The 22,894-nt window shown below is 46.4% G+C and overlaps 1 protein-coding gene and 1 long non-coding RNA gene across 4 annotated transcripts; one reads left to right on the top strand and one right to left on the bottom strand.

The window, feature by feature from the left end:
* Positions 1–170: 170 nt before the first annotated feature.
* On the bottom strand, positions 171–18,755 carry LOC122375517. The gene is made up of 3 exons (XR_006255414.1): positions 18,630–18,755; positions 1,577–1,793; positions 171–873 (listed from the first exon to the last, which is right to left on the bottom strand). It is a non-coding gene; the product is annotated as an uncharacterized LOC122375517 (long non-coding RNA).
* Positions 6,115–19,853, top strand: LOC122375516 (glutathione S-transferase-like). 3 transcript variants are annotated; one of them, XM_043354969.1, is made up of 5 exons: positions 6,115–6,225; positions 12,159–12,304; positions 16,596–16,779; positions 18,304–18,424; positions 19,090–19,853. In XM_043354969.1, the coding sequence occupies exons 1-5, from the start codon at positions 6,179–6,181 to the stop codon at positions 19,258–19,260; spliced, it is 669 nt and encodes a 222-aa protein (XP_043210904.1). In that variant the 5' UTR covers positions 6,115–6,178; the 3' UTR covers positions 19,261–19,853. The 3 variants fall into 3 exon arrangements, with proteins under 3 accessions (XP_043210904.1, XP_043210906.1, XP_043210905.1); XM_043354971.1 differs by lacking the exon at positions 6,115–6,225 and adding an exon at positions 11,668–11,736; XM_043354970.1 differs by lacking the exon at positions 6,115–6,225 and adding an exon at positions 11,735–11,773.
* The last annotated feature ends 3,041 nt before the right edge of the window (positions 19,854–22,894 follow it).

The raw sequence follows: 22,894 nt of genomic DNA on the forward strand, positions 1-22,894 counted from the left end.
CTGACTGGACATATCAGCGCGTGCCCCGAAACCATATTCATGCCACATTTCGATGCCACATTCACACAGCCAACACGCTTAGAGCACGGGCTGATAACAAACTCGGCAGATAGCAATATCGAACATGCCCTTATCGCGTAGCACATGATGCATCGCGGCACATACTCGAAATGCACTGCCAGTGACACAAATTGAGATCCAATAAGCGAACAACTGCGCATCCTTCGATGCCTATGAGTTCACAGTATTTATGTAGCCCTTGCCTAAGGTCATACCCACAATTTCAACTCAATGTCCTCTTCCTCGAGCTAAAAGGGAATAGTGAACGACAAAACAATATCGCTTGAGATCGGCACAGCATCATCAAGTATCGCCAATCATCACATTCACGACATCAGATTCGTGACAAAAACGGCGATCACGTCAAAGCTCCGAGTTCTTATCAATCCTCGGAACTGACAGACAGTGGGTACTGGGTACTGAGCTGGTAGAGAAGTGAGTCGGACAGTGGTCTCATGGTGGTAAGTAGCACGCTCGTGATGCTCACTACACTATATTAGTTATATAGTTCACATTTCACAAGGACCGCCACGCCCGTCGAGGTCTTCTAGCGATGGTGCTGCCATCTATGTTACCGGCGAGCTCCGCCGAGGGCACTAATAACTTATGATAGATGGGCGTGAATGTGATAGACAGTGCAGGCCGGGCGGTTCAGCGGCTCGAGAAACACCGACGCCGGTGACCAGTCGACGGTGCTGCCATCTGTGCCAGCGTGAGCTCCACCGAGGGCGGCGCCAGCTGCTGGAGGTCGCTCGCCAGTCCCGGTGGCGCCATCTGCAGCGGCGGGCGCTCCGCCTCGTTCTGTAGGTTGCTCTATGGGAAAAACAGAGGGGATGGGAATCGTCAAGCATTGCTCGTTTCCTGCACAGTAGACCGCACGCAATGCATTCAGCTGAGGCGGTGACTCTCCATAGATACTGATAGGTGCAAAGTATCCCAATGACCTGTCAACAGACGCGTTTACATAGGGTTTGTTGCAAGCTTATATCTCAGTCCGTGATGTTGCAAAAGATGCCAATGGTGCTTAATCCCCTCTAAATAGTTGAAGATAGAATAGTTATACTACTACATCGAAATTATTGCCAAATAAACGAGCTAGAGCCTCGTCAAAAATGTTATGTAAACGCGACACTCGACAGTGTAGCGGGCAGTGTGGAAGCCGGAATGAGATGACCCTGGCCTCGTCATCCTAGAATCTGGGGCTGCCAGTGCCGGATTAAAGGGACTTCTGGCCGCCATATGAGAAATTAGAAGGCAATAATGGTAAAACGATAAGATAGCAATTAAAAGGGAATAGTGCGCATAAGCGAATGGTCGTTTTTCCCCAAAAATAGATCCTAATCTGAAACCGTTTGTACGGCACTCGAACTACACGTAACGAAATTGTCCTTACGAGTTACGACATAAAACTGAAAGCACGAGCTTCATCGTAGCAGAGACTCAGACAGCTATCAGCTTTAGGGAAGTTTGAATAGGGCTCGCCAGATTTAGACCGAACAGCAGTTGAAGTGGTTACCTATCTTCTATGTCGGTATAGCCACTAGACAGCCAAAGGCAGCTGGCAGCTGCCGCTCTGCCCATGTAGCCAGCCTTGTTAGCTCAGATCGACGCAGAAGCCTGCGGAACACCGGATAAACTGTCGACTTTGCGTTGGTTTCTTCCTCGAGAAACCACAGGCCACAGCGTAGAACGGAGAACCAGCCGGACCGCGGACGAGGTTGATACGACCGGACCTGAAACACAGCGGAACGCAAAAATTTAGCACACTTCTTGCTGCATGATGTTTTCGGTTTAGGGAAGGGCCACTGAGCAGCACCGATTCGATCAAGAATATTTCGCGCTAAGCTGAATTATCATCGTTGTATGGTACGTGTAATGTAATTAATGATTTGTGATTATAGGGCGACCGGACTTCAGAGTTCATCGGTGCCCATAAAATGTGTAAGGTAATGTGCATTGTAATTTGTAATGCATAGGTAACAAATGCCACGCTATTCTTCAAAATGATTATTTCGTCTCCGGTAATGTTTTCATAGTGTAACAATGTGATTATATGTTGAAATCGCACGGATATGTCGAGAATAAGGTTCGCCGACATAAACAACCGAAAGCATATTTGTCCGGTTTGCAGATAGAGGGTATCGTAATAATGTATTTTGTGATTCCATAACAATTGCAGGATTAGCATTCCACACAGCACCCAAAAGGCATCAGTATCACCTGTAGAAGAAGTAGATGCTGTTGATTGCGAGATCATTTTGACGCATATGCACCGTTTTAGAGATCTGCAATAGGTACGGGCAGATAAAGCTGGGGCAGTAAACTTCTCTGTCGGTGGGGATAGAGGGTAGCAGGGAGAAGTACCCATTTCGCGTGCATGTATAGTCGACTACAGAATGATGTTCCACTCCTCAGAAGCTATCAGTTGACCGGAGCGCTAAGTTGTGCCGTTTATCACGCAATTGAGCGTGTCGATTGTGAGCATTGGGGCAAAGCTATAATTTGTGAACTCAGCCCGGGTGATGCGATGCGGCACAGCCTATCACTCCAGGCACATAATTGCCTGTGAAAAGTGGAACATCATTCTGTAGTCGACTATACATTTCGCGCGTGCATGTACCTACATTCGCGCGAGCATGAACATGTACATACGCGAGCGCGAGCATTTGCCATATTACAACGATTAATTATTCAGCAATCACCAGAAGCATTGCAGTCCAACATTATTATACCGACTTGTTTCACATCCCGAGTAGGCATCATTTTCGTCTTCTACCGATCAGTTCAATCAAGTCAATCAGAAAAACCAAGTGAATAGTACAAAGATCCCTAATAACGTGGACTTAATTGCGATATACATTCATCAGCGCGATTGCTATATTGATTAGCGAGATTGATGCATTTATCAGCGAGACTGATAAATTCAAACATTCACCAGCCTGCATCGTACATTGATAATGTGCAGGGTACAGTAGAATACCTAAACCTACGGTGTTTAGCTTAAGCGAGTTCGGCAGGGCGCGGTTCATTTGAAATTCACGACTGGCGGCAGCTTGAAGGCAGTGCTCGACTCCAAGAAGTGCTTCTAGGCGGCTTTTCATCAGGCTTCCCATCAGAGTCCATTTCAGGAGCAGTATCTTCTGTCGGTCTGCGTTCAGAGGACTCTTCTTCCTGTTCCCTCTCTGCCGGCTCTCTTTCCTGGTCAAGCTTTGGTGGATCTTCCGGTTCCCCGGAAGCCTTCTGTTTATCTTTTGCTGTCCACTTTTGGCGATCTTCTTGTGGACTGTTTGTTGTATTATGGTCGTCCGTACGGGCACAGGGTGGAGAGCGGTGACTTCCTCCATCCCCGTGTGACATACCGTTGCAGTCCATCGTCTCTTCGATTTGAGGACCGGCGCAGAAAAGAAAGGACACAAAGGCGGTGCTCTTGTGGGCTCCGTGAGATCAGGGACGCACCGCGACTCGCTGCCTCGATGAGACACCCAGCCTCGCTGCCTCAGTGAGACAGTCCGCCTATCTGCCTCGGAGAGAACCCCGAGGAGAACTCCGAGAATTCCACCAATTGCCGAAATCCCGCCCCACCGCACTGTGTGACCGGTGAAGACTGAAATCGTCCACCCGGGTTGACAAGTAGCTCTCAGACTTACTCATTTAACAAGCCTAGTGGACACGGTATCTGTAAACCACGATGTGATAACAATTCATGCCCATTTTATCATATCGGATCAAGACGTTATGGGTTATTTCCTGTACTGTGATGCGTCATGTGATCAGCTAGCAAGGGACAAGGGTCAAAGTGCGAGGCAACTCGGGCATTATCTGCCATGGAGTACATACTATGGCACCATGGGTGCAGCGTGCAGGTGACGCACCCAGCCGTAACTTTGCAATACATCACGCACCTGACCGTAACTTTGCGCTTTCAAGATGAGCCCCGTGGTATGCCGGCGTGAATGGGGACGGTAAACTGCCCGTACGGGCCAAGTTTCTCCCTGACGAAAATGTTAAATGTGCGTTGCAGTTATGGAAAAGAAATGCTGTGCCTACTGTGTGGACCTATTACTGAATAATTCATTTATAATTATGGATCACTGTTTGAACCTCGAAAGTATGTGCTATGATGCTGAAGCAACGAACTTCTTTACTATTTAACGGTAGAGAATAGCAGACTTTTCTCAGACCAGCTTCCAATGCCAGTTGCTTCGTACAAAACTAACACAATGGAATGCGTTAACTAACTAGGAAAATATTCCAGCCACTTCATGAACCAATTGTCTTTCCAGACGTATTTGCCCAAATGCCCAGTGAAGCGAAATCGATATTTTGGAATGCAAAGGAGCTTATGCCCAAATTCGCTGTTATATACAGTCGTTTTAGCGTCAAGTAAACAAAGCTACCCCACGCCCCCCCCCCCCCATTGATCACAACTTTGTCAAATCGGACAGTCCCATAGAGAAAATACGATACTCGTAACACATATCTGGCAAAGGAGTGAGATCCCATATCCATTCACTCTAATGACATATCCCGCGCCCCGCTGGGGGGGGGGGGGAAGGTTAGAATCTGCCCCCCCCCCCCTCCCGTTTTTCGCCATTAACTTCTAAACGCGTTACGCCAGCGACGTCAAACTTTCAGTACCTTACCATACATCAATTTGACACGTTCCCTGAAAAATTGAGCGAAGTCCGTCGGATTTTTTTTTTTTTTTAGAAAATGACGTTCTAGTGAGGTCATGTTCGCCATTTTCGCCTCAAAAACGGCAAAATTTCAAACGTCGCTAACATCTTCATTTTTTAAAGGAATCAAGACGTAACAAAAAAAGGTTATACGTGATTCTACTTTGTCTATCAAATCACAAATGGGTATCTCGTTTTTTGAAAATTTTGGATTTTGGCCCATTTTTTTTTAAACTAACTTTTTTGGGAAAATAATTATGAAATCCAAAATTTTGAGTGCATCGAAAAACCGGAATATATGTCGGAGAAGTGGTCTACATACCAGTTTTCAGACGAATTGTTTCAAAAATGTGGGAGTTATTCAAAATTTTATGACGTCACAACAATTTTTTTTTCAATGATTTTATTGAAAGTTCTAGACCTTGTACGGAAATAAAATAGCACTATTCGATTCGCCGTGAAAAACTACACCAGATAGACACCTTTTTAGACCTTAACAACCAACTTCAAAATTTGAACTCACTCGACCTGACCTGACCTGACCTCGACCTGAAATTCATCCAGAGGTGGTCCATATCACTTATTGAGTGTGCCAATTGAATTCTATGAATAAAATGACCCATAGAACATGTGTCACACATGCCCTTTTCTATATTTTGATTTTAGTGACCTGACCTGACCTGGCCTGACCTTGACCTTGGCCTTTGAATGATATTGTATGCAACGAATATTGTCTTGGTAGCCTAAGAACACGTTTTGGGCAATCAGTCTCAGTCCATGACTCCATTCTTCGGCAACTACGGTGCAAGGCCGATACTGTAGAAACTTGCATTTTGTACCCTTGACCTGACCTTGACCTGACCTCTGACCTACTTGAGCAAAAAGAGTTGGGCCTTGTTGTTGCCGCCTTGTTGAGAGCTTTCGATTGCCGTTTTCCCCGTCTTTCTACGACCATATCGGTTCGGAAGTTAGACAGGTGGGGCAGAATCTGCCCCCCCCCCCCCAGCAGGGCGCGTATGGCTGAATAGCCCAGCGGGGCACTGGATATCTTTCCGCCGAAAGAGTTGAATCAATTTGAAATATATAATTTGACCGTTACCGACACTGGTAGACATGTAAGAAAGCGCACCCAGTCACATACCTTAACAAGAAAACGGACTCCCTGCCTCCCCTCCTCAAATTCCGTGGCGCAATCCCCACGCATCCTGGTCGCCTACACGCGCAATTTTTGCCTTATCATGCTCAGTCGGTACTTTCGAGGCGTCACCGCTCACACGGCCGCCTCGTCATCACACGCTGGCGCACGACGCTGCTGCGGCGGCGGCGGCGGCGGCGGCGGCGGCGGCGGCGACGGTATGCCAACCGCCCCGGGCACCGCCGCCGCCGCCGCCGCCACCGCCGCCGCCGCCGAGGGTCGGTCTCCGCCACAGTCGTTCTCTCACATGGGTAGTGTGTGCTCATCTCGCTCGTCAGCTCCGGTCGAAGCCAGGTGAGCTGGGCGGGTGAGAGGGTGGTGGTGACTGGTGAGAAGGCGGGAGGTGGTGAGAGACCGAGAGATAGGGGAGAGGGAAATGGTTGATAATAAGGGTGGGAAACCTGGGAGATTGTTTTTAACGTCGTTAAACAGGTAAAGATGTTCGATAAAATAAGTATGTTGAATGGTGACTTCACCTTAAAGGAAGACTGCCACCTTCAAAAAGTTTTCTCAGATCGTCCTATGATTTATTCCCTGGACAAAACAAAATTTTAGAATTCACCTGACAAAGTATCATCACGTGAATCGCGAAAAAATTGTCGATTTTCATACAATTATCAATCGGTTAATGTCTAGCGACAATGTTTACACATCACTAGACTTCAAGGTCATAAGATTATTACATTTTATTTGAAAAAGTAAGGTATTTTATAATTTACTAATATATGATTTAATGAGAAATTGGCCATGTTTAATTTATTTTGCATTTAAGTTCGTAAAACATTAAAAAATCATGGCTCATTTGGAATGGGTCTGGCCCATGTTAAACCCCATTTCCCACACTTTTTTGGAAAAAATGAACTACTGAATATATAAGTTTAACTTTTATTTTGACACTCCAAAATTCTTCTCTGATCTCGAAACAATCAAAGTTTTGGCATATATTTACCAAAAGATAAGAAAATTCATGTTTCAAAGTTATCGATAAACAGTAGAGATGTCGGTTTTCTTGGACTAAAAAAATGGCATCAAACTGAACTTTGGTCTCCGATTTCTCGCAAACGGGTTCGAATTTCGGAAAACCGACTTCAGTCTGGGACATAGGTGGCTCAGCTCTAGTGAAAACCGTTTTGTGGAAAAAGGTGGCAGTCTACCTTTAAGTTGAGGCTCATTTTTAATCAGAGGCTGTTTTTGCGGGACCTCTAGTCAGTAGATATTAGCGATCAATAACGATAATTAAAGATATATATGCAAATATATATATATATATATATATATATATATATATATATATATATATATATATATATATATATATATATATATATATATATATATATATATATATATATACCGGGTGGCCCAGAAAAAACGTTCCCAACTTTAAATCAACATTTCTCAGAAAGTGATAAAGACACAACATTGAAACTTCCAATAGTCAATGCGGCATATATTTTCAGTAAATTGTATAATTTTTATGTTATTCGGGCAATTACTTTTTAAATGGTTCGTGTTTCTAGCATGCCATGTAAAAATTACTTTTTTGCTCAGATGTTTGCTAAAAGAAAAAATGTTAGTGAACGGGCTACTTCCATCTCGGTACCACGGCCTGCAGCCATGACTGCTACTGGCAACTAGCCTCACTGATGGTTCAGGCCTTAGGGTGGCACATTCCCTCTAGCCTTTTTTCCTTATTCGGTCGATTTACTGTTTGATCTTCTTGAAGGGAGGGCAATTAGCAGTAACCCTTGCACTGCGCCACTCCTTCTGCTCGAAACAGGACTCGGTGTTGAAACGAGTGGCATCCATTGACACCATTTTGGCCCAGTATTTACACAAGTGGGACAAAAATATTCAAAATAACAGCACACGTGTTGGTTTCATTCACGTGTTCCATTTTTCTATTTTTTCCTAACATGGTACGTCTAAGCCAATCATCACTACCGTCCAACATCGGCAAAAAAAAAAACGTCTTACTTAATTCAATTTAAGATTGCTGGCTTGAAAATGATGATAGAGTGTTATAATTTGGCATACCAATGCGCAAAGAATTGACGCAAACTTGATGACAATTTTGGCTCGTTATTTGCACGCAAATTTGAGATATAGGCCTTCAAAGTTCGGAACGTTTTTTTTGGGCCACCCGGTATATATATATATATATATATATATATATATATATATATATATATATATATATATATATATATATATATATATATATATATATATATATATATATATATATATATATACCGGGTGGCCCAAAAAAAACGTTCCGAACTTTGAAGGCCTATATCTCAAATTTGCGTGCAAATAACGAGCCAAAATTTTCATCAAGTTTGCGTCAATTCTTTGCGCATATATATATATATATATATATATATATATATATATATATATATATATATATATATATATATATATATATATATATATATATATATATATATATATATATATATATATATATATTTGTAAACTTCGGCAATAAATCTTCTTTTAGACAAAGACCATTAAACGTAATAGCACTTTCACATTTCGAAAGCTTTGTTTGTGTTTTTATGATCTTATTGACTATTTTCTTGCTGTTTTCGTCAATACGATGTATCAGATCGGCAAAGTTCATGTAAAAATATTCGTTAAAGTTGACCCCAGACGCGTAGAGATCACAGAGGCCATACACATCAGAGACCACACACCAAGCATCAATGAACAGAAAAACGCACGCCTAGAAAAACTGGCTCTCTGGGGTACAATGCAGCACACATCACACCCACAAACACGCAGAACAACACCAACACAAGCAACCCAACCCGACTAGCGCTATGTGTGACGTGATCATATTTACTGTTGTAGTATGGGCGCTGAAACTGAAAGTGTTATTTATGATTTTACTCGTGACCTGTATATTGTTTTTCAAACGTGTCCATGTACGCATTATTTGAACGAGTGTCTCACAGTGTACTTGAAAATGAATGTATAATACATTCGAAACGCGTCGAACTTTAACGAATATTTTTACATGAACTTTGCCGATCTGATACATCGTATTGACGAAAACAGCAAGAAAATAGTCAATAAGATCATAAAAACACAAACAAAGCTTTCGAAATGTGAAAGTGCTATTACGTTTAATGGTCTTTGTCTAAAAGAAAATATATATATATATATATATATATATATATATATATATATATATATATATATATATATATATATATATATATATATATATATATATATATATATATAATATATATATATATATATATATATATATATATATATATAATAACTATAAACATAAAAATAACGATTAATAACGATTTTAGAAAGTAACAGGGCCGTCAACAGCTGTGGTAGATAAATGGATGTACGAATTAGCGATAGTTTCGGGTGACTGAGTTTGTAAACATAAACGATCACAAAACTGATAAGTTGGCAGAAACACATTCATATAAAACAGTGAAAAGGTTATGTGCAATGCTACCTTTTGTATATACGGTATGCACACGGATTCTAAGCCGAATTGTGTCACGGCTGGAAAAGCGCGTAATCAATGAAGCCATACTCCAGTGAACGCGCTACACACTCTGACCGAACAATCCAACAACCATTTTCTCATATCTCCTCAAGTGATCGCTCCTTTCAGTCCCATATTTGGTCCCGGCTTGTTGCTAGCGCCTCTGCTACGCCTTGCAAACATGAGCCACTTGGGAAAACTCCGAGTTAATATTCATCGGGTGAACTGGGGTCGGGTTGACCTCTCCGCATGGGTTGACTGACCTCGGGGCGGGTTAGAAGCGGAGACGGGCGAATTCCTCCTCATTGTCACACGCGTGATGGATCATTGGGGGGGGGAAGGGAGAGGGGGATCCGACCAGCATCTTCCCCTTCCCCATCGGTGTTTGCCTCTGAGGTCTTACGTTAGTCGTTAGCATGAAATCGTCGAAACTGAGCAGGTTTACAGAAAGACAACGTATCTCTGCAGGGAAGAAGGGAAGGCATGCGATTTTTAAATTTCTATACATTTTTCTAGCTTGCGGAAACGAATGGAATGAATAAAAAACGAGGAAATCAACAAAGAAGGCGAAAAAGAACAATGAAAAAGAAAGAAAACATTATATCAATCGATATGAATATTAATATAAAAAGCTTCACACATTTGTCCCAGCAATGCTGCACTCGACGTCGCTGTATATTTCCACCTATTGAGCCGTTGCCATGGTAATCAAGTCCTATACTTATCACAGCTCGTGCAGCCGGCCTAATGTGCTAAATATGTTGAAGAACACGCCGTTGCCATGACAACTGCAGAGAACCGGCCATCGGTAGTATTGAACGGGGAAATGAGAGTCGAGGACAACGAACACGAACACAGCCTTTCGTCGTTCCTCCATGTCTTGGCCCTTATATAGCCAGTAGCCACATAACTTCCTTTGCTCTATTCAGACTCATCTCAATGGGGAGGGAAGGGGGGGGGGTTAAACATACCTTTATACCGGATTTCCTTCTCTTCAGATGCATAAGATTAAAGATTGCGTACCTTTGAAATAAGAAAACACATTAAAAAGAATATTCAGCTCAAAGCCCACATCAATGCCCACATAATGGCTGGCGAATTTACCAACTCATTTAGACACAACGGTAGGTAAAAATTGACAACCATTTTTGTACCGTATCGAAATCAAAATATTTTTATATTTATTTGCATTTTCAGAAACAAAAGAAAAGTCTAACCCATGTCCCTAACCATTGCTCACCAATCAGCGGCGCTGTCGGTCGGACGGAAACGTACCGGTTTCATTTCACACTTGTTAGTTCTTTCAGCCACAGTTGTGGGGACCATGGCCCGCGACAAAAACCACCAACGGTCTGTCCTGACCATCTGCAAAAACAGACCGACGCGGACAGATTTCGTCTGGGGCGAGAGTTTTTGTCATAGAGCGAAGTAGCACAGAACGCAGAGCCGACTTGCCGTGCTATGAGCTTGTAAATATTAGCGAACATAATCAAGCTATGTTATAAATATAGTTCAAGGGGTGATTACTTGATGTCTCTAAAAAGATGTTTCTTATAAATAAAGCTCATATCGACGAAACATCTAATACCTATCATGTGTGCTGTTTCGGTTAAGTTCCGGTTAAGCGTGCCTGCTGTAAAATTGGCTGCTTAATTTTCATTTTATTTTGTGTAAGCAGTACCGTACTCAACTCACGGTTAATAAGTACGAACATAATTATTATTCAGGCCGTTTCCCACAGACGATTAGCTTGCACAAAGCCCCCACGGAGCACGATGTTTGTTTTGAATATACCCGCTCAAGTTGGTAAACATTAGTGCACTGTCTGTCTTAGCCTTCTTTGCTTCCCTTTAGACTGTCTTACATTCCAATGGCCACCGTTTCGGCTTCATCACCATGTCAAAGCGTCCAGTCAGCCCTAGCCTCGTCATGAGCATATGCAAACAACACTCAATCTCCCGTTGGCTGGGGCTTGTTTACAGAGCTGTCGACCAGTTTCGATCTAGCTCCCTCTCATCCCCATCTGCTGCCCCTCCCCTCCCTGCCCCCCCCCCGCCTCCCCACCCCTCCCCACCACAGAGTCATCAGCCAGGTCCGCTGCCGGGCACACATGTGATTTGCCAATCACCTGTGTAATGGGTACACTCGAATGGCAGCATGTGTAGCGTCACAAATACAACCGATAAAAGATAAACACTGAGCTTGGACTTGCCTATCGGCACACGCAGTCATTCCGGCGGCTTGATAGCAGTTACAGGTCGTGTCATCGCTCCATTTAGGTATGTACGGTGTAGTTCAGATAGTGTGCGCGTGTCTGTAAGTACTAACTACCACTGTTGTCTGTTCCTAGTCTGTGTGTTGTAATTTGTGACCGCCTGTCACATGGTCTGGTAATCTTGTAAACAAGTTCTGATTTCAGTCGCGCCGATTCAATTTTACCAATGTCACGAGTTTCATCAATGCTATTTGGAGCAGTGTTAACTACTTTCCCAAGTATCTATAGTGCATCAATATTCAGGAATGAATTCAACACTTCACAAAATATTCCCCAGCTTTTTTAGAACCAATGATAACTCGCCATCTTGCATCAATCTTCACCCACTTCAACGCAATGAACCGTTCATTTTCTTTCCTTTCAGTACTCATGTTTTTTGTCAACCATCTGACTACTGACGTGTGACGTTTTCTTCTCCCTCTCCAGTCCAACCACCAAGATGCCGTCTCTGAAGCTGGTGTATTTTGACGGCAAGGGCCGTGGGGAGCCCATCCGCTGGATCTTGGCAGCCGGAGGACAGGCCTTCGAGCAGGAAAAGTTCGGATTTGAAGATTGGCCGGCGAAGAAGCCCAGTGAGTATTTTTATCCTTGAGTTGGGAATGTGTGTATTATAACCTGTCATCTGTATGGGGTTCTGTAAAGTCGTGTTATCGGTTAACATCTTATCACCCTTTTTGCACGATTTTTAAAAGAGCCTTATTACGGGGAACGTGATTTGCGCTTGATGTTTAATTTAAAAATATCGGTAATAAAATGACCTGATCTTAAGCGTCATCATTCAAAACCCTTTGTATGACGTCTTACTACCTTTTCACCACACAATCGTTTCACATTTCGACACCTCCTTCAAACGCTTCCATCCCTTCCCCCCACCTTCAGCATATCATCATCCGTTCAATCGCCCACCCCCCAGAAGGAACCTGTAATTTCATCCCTTGTCAAATCATCGGCTGCTTTGTTCACCATTTAGCGCTAAGTAGCTCCTTTCCCTACTGTCCGCCTGTCAAGCGGGACGAAACTGTCCCGTCCTGTCCTGGCCCGCGGCGGGCGGCGTGCGACCCTGGGACGCGGCTGGGAGTGGGGTGGGGAGGGGAGGGGAGGGGAGGGGAGGGGAGGGGAGGGGAGGGGAGGGGAGGGGAGGGGAGGGGAGGGGAGGGGAGGGGAGGGGAGGGGAGGGGAGGGGAGGGGAGGGGAGGGGAGGGAGGACAGAAGACCAATGACCTCTTGGCGCAGACCGCCGGCCGGCGGGCGGCGCTGGCATGTGTTTTCTATGCCCCCGGGGCGCGATCATTTAGGCCGACATCCGGTGCACAGATGCGGACACCAGCGTTTGGGACCGGCAGTTCGGTATAATACACCAGGCATTTAGGCATGTAAATGCGGAATGTCTGTGCCTAGTGGGTGTATTTGGAGTGGTTTGATCTAAAAATGATCGTGAATGACTGAGGAAATTGGCCGTTTCACTGAAACTGGACTACAAGGCCTTGAACTGACTGGCAGCCGCGTTTTATCCAAGAATTATTAGTGTAAACATCATAAGATCAGGCGCGAATAAAATAAAATAAGACTACATAAATAAAATGACAACTTTGGATAAAAATCGACAAGAAAACGTATCAGGAAGTTAAAAGCTCCTAGCAGGTATTTCACGTAACCTTGTGCTCCAACGTTAAAATGTTGCTTCTGGCTCAGCTCATCGATAAAATTAACTAAATCACATGAGCCGTCAATTTTGGGTAGGTAATGAAGCTGTCTCGATAACTGGCCCTAATTAAACCATCCAGTCATCCAGGTTTTGAACAGGTGGTCATCCCGCTATCTACCCGATCCAACCGCTCATTTACCTAACAGTTCATTGGAACATTGTTAAACAAGTTACTGCCATCCGTAAGAACCTTGGCCCTTGCCGCCACGCAGTCTAGAGTGACGTCGTCAATGTCCATTCCATTCGTCACTGTCCAATACAGTTGGCTGTGTTTAGCTCAGTCGTCCATATCCATTGCCCATTCCATTCCATTCCAGTCCATTCCAGCCCAGTCCACTCCAGTCATCTATGTCCATTGTCGAGTCCATTCCAGCATCCAGCTCCCATCATTTCCACCCCTCAGGTGTTTGAGCGCCTCTCCACAATGAATCAGCATTTCCATCCCCCGACCGCCGCGTGACCTCGTCTGACCTTGAGCGCGGAGAGAGCGAGAGCGGAGCAGGCAGAGCAGGGGAGGGAGGCCTTGGACGCCGCCGCTCACGCAGTATACCATTTATCACGAAACTCGGTGTTTGTGAGCGTCACGGAATGACGAGGCAGAGATACGTCACGCTGACATAGCGGGTCGTGTGATGATACATCTTACAGGCTTCATCATGACCCCGCGGTTCTGTAGGGGTCTACCATCGGGAGCTTTATTTGCACCGGTTGCAAGTGAGACGGTTGGGTAAATAGTTACTCAGAAGAAACGCCACCAGACTTTACGATCACTGATTAGGGGCATATCCCTCAATTGTCCACTTCAAGGAGGTCTGGTTGTCCCCCCAGAAAAAAAAACGATGTTTTGGCTACTGAGTGTCATGAACTTTGGCAATTCGTTATTCTTCCTAGTCAATAGCAACTTTCCACCAACTTGCCGATTGTCCCCTCCCCCTCAGGAGCGATTTCTAAGAGATATCATAATTATACAGCCGAAAATAACTTTCGGTCATTGAGCCCCCGCCCCCCCCCTCCCAATCACGTTTGGATCCGATGGTGCTGTGCGGCAAGTATTCAAACATTCAGCGTAAGAATTAGTAATACTTAATCTCTAGGTCTATGTACTACATTTTAGGTATTGCAGGACCGAGGACGCATAGCTTCTGCGTCTAATACACATCTCAAACACCAAATATTTTGATATAAATGGGAAAGGCAATGGGAACGTGTTCTTTTATATTAAAATTGGTTACACATGTGACCAAGGGATTATTCCCGAAACACATGTGTAACCAATTTTAATATAAAAGAACACGTTCCCATTGCCTTTCCCATTTATATCAATACGTCTATGTAATAATAACCAAATATTTTACACTCACTGGCTCTTTATTCAAGGTTGGCTTCACACGACGGTGATCGGTGTCCGTTTCTGAGCGTTCTTTGATCGTCTTATGTTCCTTCAATCGTTATTCTGTCTGTTAGGAGTTGGCCTGGTACCCTGACACCTATTCATGCGTTGCTAGGCACCTGGCCTCACTGCTATCAACAGCGTAAGGGCGACCCATGCAGGCCCTGCATGATCGCTCATGTGTCCCTGGCTGCTTCAGACCACCTGGTGCCTATGCCCTAATATCGAACAGCCCCCAAGTTGTATAACTATCACGAGCTTGGCTCATGGTCACTAGCACCTTCTCTGAAGCAACGTCTTTCACTAATGGTGCAACTGCACAAAGCGCATTGAAATTGGACGACCATTGGCGGTGATTTATTGGTGCCGACCATTGGTGTTGGTTCATGGCTGAAGTGAAGTGACAAGATTTATGAAGGCAGTCGCAATTATAGCAGTGATGAATGGTGGTGGACATGCAAAGACACAAATACTTATGGTGGCAACAAACATTAGCGGATGTTAGCAGAGGACAATATAACAATAGCAGGGACATTTAGGAATCTGCCTCTCCCACAACGTCCGAAATTGATGTCAAAAGTACGCTGTTTTCCTTGAATAAAAGGAAACCCCAGCCACCCCATATTGTGCCGCTTTAACTTCCATTCTACCTACCCCAGCAAGGACCAAAGACATCAAATACCATACATTTCTAGCTTAACCCTCGCATGTGTAGGGGGGGGGGGGTCGGATGGACCCCCCATGGTTTTTCGCGAATAACTCGCGTAAAAAGCGGCCGATCGCGACGAAACTTTCAGTACCCTCGCATCGATCAATTTTACACCTACCCTGAAAATTTCATGACCCTGACCCAAATGACCTTTGACCTGTGACCTCTTTTCCGAGACCATGTTTGGCCGGAATCGCGATTTCGCGTAACTGTCGGCTCGCACTAGCCGCGTGTTTGCAAGCTTTTCGTGGTTTCAAACGTTCAAACATGTGATTTGATGTTACTCCCGTGTGTGTCAAGGTCACCTGAAGGTCAGGTCAGGTCATTGACCTTTGGTGACCTCGGGTGATCTCGGTTCACTTTTAGAGTTTTACATGTTGCTAGGCTAGTTTTTGGAGCTGAATTCGAATTTAGCAACCATTTGAACATTTACGAAGTAGTTTTGGTGACTTCGTAACATGTTACGAAGCTGTCAGAGGCGGTTGACACGTACTACGAATACCCGTCACGACGCCTACTGGTTGACCTGACCTGACCTGACCCGACCTGGTCTAAATGCTTCAAGACATCATCTGTGATCAAAACTAACACGATATTCGTGATCAGCACCCCGAAAAACCCCTTAGCAGCCACACTTTACGACTTTCTAACAGGTCCCGATTTTCCCGACTTTGGGTCATTGACCTGACGTGGAAGGTCAACCAATGACCTAGGACCTTAAAATTGGGTATCATCGGCTTCCTCTCGTCACGGGCAACACGCTCGTTTTTTCCGCGAAGCTCTAGCTCGATCAGGGGCCAAACGGCAAGGGGGGGTCCAACCGACCCCCCCCCCCCCCCCCCCCCTACACATTAGAAGCTGGCAAACGCCGCACACATGCGAGGGTTAACTCTCCCTCAGTTACTCCATATTGTAATTTGTATCGTTCGACTTTTCTCTCCCTCCTGCCAACCCATTTGTACCGTTCTAACTTATACCCTCTCGCATCCCAATCCACTCAACATCATACCATTCTACCTTCTCCAAACCTTTTCTAACCTGACTTTCTCTTGGCTCCAGCCACGCCGTACGGCAGTGTGCCGCTTCTGGAGGTGAACGGAAAGCCGCTGTGTCAGACACTGGCCATCGCCCGCTACGCCGGAACCATCGGGGGACTGGTGTCAACCGATCCCTTCAAGAACGCCCTGGGCGACGAGGCGGCCGATACCATGGCGGAGCTCTGCTCGACCTTCTTCAGCACAATGTGAGTGGGGGGGGGGGAGGGGGGCATGGAATGGAATGGAATGGGATGGAATAGAATGGGATGGGATGGGACGAAATGGGAGAGGATTGAACCGCTTCTACTGATAGCGATTTGTTCTGCGTCCCCTTAACCCGCGCGGGGCTGGGGTCTCCAGCCGAACGCGCGGGGCTGGGGGGGGGGTAAATTTTACCCCCCTGTTATCTCCCGAACTAACGGTCCGATTTGGAAAATTCAAACGCCAATCGAAAGCTCTCATCACGAACTACTAAAAACATGTACTTAATTTTAAGTTTGAGGTCAAGGTCAAGGTCAGGTCAAGGGTACAAATTGCAAGTTTCTACAGTATCGGCCTTGCACCGTAGTTGCCGAAGAATGGAGTCATGGACTGAGACTGATCGCCCAAAACGTGTTCTTAGGCTACCAAGACAATATTCGTTGCATACAATATCATTCAGAGGTCAAGGCCAAGGTCAGGTCAGGTCAGGTCAGGTCACCAAAAAACAAAATATAGAAAAGGGCATGTGCGACACATGTTTTATGGGTCATTTTACTCATAGAATTCAATAGGCACACTCAATAAGTGATATGGACCACCTCTGGATGAATTTCAGGTCGAGGTCAGGTCAAGGTCAGGTCAAGTGAGGTCAAATTTCGAAGTTGGTTGTTAAGGCCTAAAAAGGTGTCTATCTGATGCAGTTTTTCACGGCGAATCGAATGGTGCTATTTTTGTTTCCGTACGAGGTCTAGAACTTCCAAAAAAGTAATTTTTCTAAAATTTTGTGTGTCGTGACGTCATAAAATTTTGAATAACTCCCACATTTTTGAACCGATTCTTCTAAAATTTGGTATGTAGGTGCACATATACCACTCCTCTGACATATATTCCGGTTTTTTCGATAGACTCAAAATTTTGGATTTTATAATGATTTTCCCAAAAAAGTCAGTTTTTTGAAAAAATTTAGGCCAAAATCCAAAATTTTCAAAAAACCGAGATAGCCATTTGATAGACAAAGTAAAATTACGTATAACCTTTTTGTTACGTCTTGATTCCTTTAAAAATGAAGATGTTAGCGGCGTTTGAACTTTTGCCGTTTTTGAGGCGAAAATGACGAACATGACGTCACTAAAACGTCAATTTCTCAAAAATTTTCCGACGGATTTCGCTCAAATTTTCAGGGAACGTGTCAAATTGATGTAAGAAAAGGTACTGAAAGTTTGGCGGCGCTGCGCGCCGCCGTTTTTGAGATATCGCAAAAATTCGCGAGGGGGGGTAAAATTTACCCCCCCCAGCCCCGCGCGGGTTAAGGATGGAGGGGACGAGATGCAATAAGCATTCAGCTTATTTGAGCTGGTTAACGCCAGACAATTTGAGGAAATGAAGTTTAATGTCTGTGGAAAGGCTAAAATATATTTCTACCAATTTCAAACGTAGACCCCCAAACGACACGATAACATTCACGTTGCTAGGTCAAGTTTAGGTTAAACTTAACGATGCTAAGGGAATGCTAATGCTTCACTCACCAGGTTCGAGAAGGATGCTGAAAAGAAGGCTGCGGACGAGAAGAAGCTCTTTGAGGAGACGATGCCCAAGATCTTCGGCCTCTGGGAGTCGCGTATGTCGACCAAGTTCCTCACCGATGATAAGGTACGTATTTGACACCACCGATTTGGTGGATTTAAAAAGCGCTATAAACCAAGTACCTACCAACGAACGTCTCCAAGTAGGGGCAGCTAGATTTATTCACTTTATTTTTTGTTTACCTGAATAATGCCCAGTTTGAAAGAATCCTTCAAAAAGACGCTCGGTTGTGACATAGACGGTCGGTTGTATGGCCCGAAGCGTTACTTACCTCTTCACGATCACCAATAAAATTTTCTGTTTCAACTCTTAAACTTATTGGAAGCTAGCTTTCCCACACCACGGAACAATAGCCCCACGTCCGCCCCTGACCCGCGCCGCAACCGAATGGCCAGCCGCATTGCCCCCGGGCGGTCAGTCACGTGACCGCGCGACACGATAGCCCTGCCATCTATCGGCGCAATGTGGATAGTTTGGATAGTCACGATCCACAGACTCGTCTTTCAGTTTTGTTACCTGCTTTGGCCCAAGATGAATATTTTTCTGACAACGTATCCGTCATTCTAAACTGAAACCGACGATTTTCGTAATGACGGTAATGACATTCTGCCTTAAATTACGAACGTCGGACGGTCAAAACGGTGGCTAGTTACAACTGACAGAAACAAACGAAAAGTGCACGATTTAGCTACCATTTCGGGACTTTCCTGACGCCACTGTTCCGCCCGCAGCCGATCTGGCAGGACGTCTTCCTCGGACACTGGCTCTCCCGGTTCGCCGAGATCAACCCGCAGCTGATCGCCAAGTACCCCAAGCTGACGGCCCTGAAGGACGCCGTCCTGCAAATTGACGGTGTCAAGAAATACCTGGCCAACCCGCCCACCTACTCGATTCCGCTCTAAGAAGTGAAGAGGTGAACCGATATCGCGAATCGCCTCGCGAAGCGATCGAGGCTAGCGCTTCGCGAGGCGACGGTGCTGTTAAGGAGCAGCATTGTTCTGAACTCGAGGTTGATTGGTCTTTCTCTTTATCCGAATTGCACCGAATAGCTATATGGTACAGCAACATGGCGTCGAAAAAATCTATATGTAATGCTCAAATCGGTTTGAACCAGCAGTCAGGCGAAGCCTCTTTCGATTTTGTGACGTCATAATAGAACACTGACGCATGAAAGAGGTGACGTCGAGTTGCGCGCGCTTTTCCGTCCAGAGAACATTCTATGTCGAATATCACGACAGAGACTTAACAATAACACCCAATTATGCGCTCTGTAACCATTGACTGCACTTCGTAATTTGCTTCAAACCTGTATCAGGTTAGCTAGGGTGTGGGCATAGAAGCCAGTAGTCATTTTTAAACCCTTTTTAAGTTTGCCGACTGTCTGATTTTTTCTTATTTTACCGGATGCTTGCTACCACCTTGTTGCTGGAAGTTATTCGTCAGATCTCTATGGACCACGCGTGTTATACGAAATAAAATAAAATCAAAGAAAGTGTTTGGTCGTACAATATTTTACATACGTCCGGTGGTTTTGCATGAACATTCATTTGCAGGGCTAAAAGGCTTACCCAAGCAAGAATCACAAAGCAATCGTCAAAAACGCTGAAACATACTTACCACGCATTCGATGTCTCTCGGACGACGAAGATTCTACGCCGTCCGGCCAATCACGTTCCAGAACCGCAGCCGAGCCCCCGCTGACCTTGGGCGGCATTGGCCGGACGACGTAGAATCTTCGTCGTCCGAGAGACATCGAACGCGGGGTTAATTACTAACGAAAACGTGACTTCCCTTCGGACTACATCAGTTTGGATTGGGAGCCTATGATTCCATTTCGCTGACCATATTGATACAATTTACGAACGAGCCAGTGGCGTATCCAGGGGGGAGGCCAAGAGGCCATGGCCTCCCCCTTTGGCATCAAACATGCAAGTGGGCCCTTTGGGTCACTTGAGTGCAGTGACGTACCCAAGGGGGCCACGGGGGCCCCGAGGGGCCCCTGGTCACTTGAGGGGCCCCTGGTTATCTGAGGGGCCCTTGGCTACCTAAGGGGTCCCTGGTTATCTGACAGGCCCCTGGTTGTCTGAGGGGCCTCTGGTTATCTGAGGGGGCCCTGGTTACCTGAGGGGCCGTGGTTATCTGAAGGAGTCCTGATTACCTGAGAGGCCCTGGCTATCTGAGGGGCCCCTGCGTTACGTAAGGGGCCCCTGGTTATCTGAGGGCCCCCTGATTACCTAAGGGGCCCGTAATTACCTGAGACCCCCTGGTTATCTGAGGGGCCCCTGGTTACCTGAGGGGCCCCTGGTTATCTAAGGGACCCCCAGCTACCTGAGGGGTCTCTGATCCCTTGGGTGGCCCCTGGCCAGTGTCCTGAAGAAACCCTGGTCGCCCAAGGGGCCATGTTTACCCGGGGATTACCTGGTTATGTGAAGGGCCCCTGCAGTCACATGAAGGCATTTAGGTACCCGTGGAGCTCCTGGTATAACCGGCCCCCGGTTATCAGAAGGTCCCCTGGTCACCTGGTGGGCCCTTGGTCAATTGAAAGGCCCCTGGTCACCTGAGAGGCCCCTGATCACCTGAATAGCCCCTGATCACTTGGATTCAACGGCATAGCCAGGGGCGAGGGGCACATGTCCGTTATAAGGTTTAGGGTCCCCTCGGGCCCGAGGGACCCTGCGGTGCCAATTGGCAGCAGAGGGTTCGCGCTGGCCACGCTTCAACTGGAAAGGACACCACAGGGCTTGTGAGAATACCCCATGGTCTCTTGTGTAGTCACACTTATCTCCAGAAGGGCCCCACGCCGGGTTCTGAGGGACCTTGCCGGCCTCTGAGGGCCGTTGCCGGCCAATCAGGGATCAGCTGTAAGGGCCCCATACCCGTTTGTTATGGCCTCACGGTGCACACCAGTTTCTGATGGCCTTCACTGCCACCTCTAAGGGTCCCACACCAGTGCCTCTTAAGGGCCTACTTCGGTGGCTCTGAGGCGCCTCTGGCGCCTCCGAGGGCCCTAGGCCAGCGCATCTGACGACCACTTACCAGCGACTCTGAGGGTCTCCCGGCCTCTGAGGGTCCCTTGCCGGCCTATGAAGGGCCACCAGTAACTTTCAGGGTCAAACTGCGTCAAACTATCTTAAAATGCCATTTGATGGCCCTCATAGGCCAGCGTAGGGTCCTTAGAGGCCAAGGCTGAGCCCCCAGAGGCTAGCGTGGAGCCCTCAGAGGTCGCTTTGGCGGCCATAAAAAAGCTTAGACTTGAGCGTGGGACCATTTGACGCTGGCGTAGAGCCCTAAGGAGCCAGCGCTCAGTCCTCTAAGGCCAGCGTGGGACCCTCTAAGGCCATTGTGGGGCCTTCTAAGGCCAGTGTTGGACCCTCTATGTCCAGCGTGGGGCCGTCGATGTCCAGCATTGGGTCTTATAAGCCCAGAGACATGGGACCTTCTTAGGTCAGATTGAGGTCCATTGGCCACGGAGACCAGCTTGGGGCCCTCTGAAGACAATGTGGAGCCCTTTTAGGCAAGTGTGGGGCCCTCTGTGACCAGCGTGAACCCTCTGAAGCCAGCGTGGGGCCATCTGTCATCTGACTCCAGACTTGAGAGGCTGGTGCTTGGCCCTCAGAAGCCAGCACGGGCCTTCATAGGCTGGCGTCGGGCCATTAGAGACCACCTCGAGGGCCTCGGCAGCCACTCTTCAGACCTTATGCATGTTTGGGCCCCCTGAGGCCCTAAGGTAAGGATGGCCCTTAAAGGCATGCGTGGGACCCTCAGGGGACATCGTGGGCTTCTAGAGACCGGCGTGGGTTCGAGAGCGGCATAGGGACATCAGAGCCTGACTCAAAGGCTCCCAAGAGCCAGCGGGGGGCCCTGTGAGGTCAGGCATAGCATGGGTCTCCTGAGGCCATTATGGGGCCCGGAGGCCAACGTGGTTCACTCTGTTGCCGGTGTGGGGCTTTCAGAGACCAGAATGAGCCTTCAGAGGTCGGAGTGAGGCCAATGTGGGCGACATAGAGCCATCAGAGTCTAGATCAGAGCTCAAACCGAGTCGGGCCCTTCTAAAGTTAAGGGTACCAGCCCTCAACCAGCGCAAGACACTAAGAGACTGACATCTGCCCTTTGAAAAATGTTACATCTTAAAAAAGAATTGGCAAAGACATTTTGCTTTTGATGATTTTTAGTGTCCCTAGCGACGACCAAAGCAAAAAAAAAAAAAAACTATATGCCATACTGCTGAAATAAATTGTACGCTACAGAGCTATAGATATCGATGCCTTTTTCACGTTTCAACATTTTTTTTTTTAGATTGCCGAGTGTGCCTAAAAAGGCTCCCTCACATGGCAAAAGTGGCAAAGAACCGCACCTGGGCGTGAGTTAAGTACGCTATACTACTGGGGCCCCTAAGGTAAGGATGGGGCCCCTCGAACAGGTTTGGCCTCCCCCTTTCCAAGATCCTGGATACGCCACTGGAACGAGCCCTTCGCAAATATGTTCTCAATCTCACCTACTCCGATAAACCCCATCAGTCGCCAAAGCAAAACTCCA

Source organism: Amphibalanus amphitrite, unplaced genomic scaffold (genome assembly GCF_019059575.1).
Source record: "Amphibalanus amphitrite isolate SeventyFive unplaced genomic scaffold, NRLGWU_Aamphi_draft 001858F_arrow, whole genome shotgun sequence".
Lineage (NCBI taxonomy): Eukaryota > Metazoa > Arthropoda > Thecostraca > Balanomorpha > Balanidae > Amphibalanus > Amphibalanus amphitrite.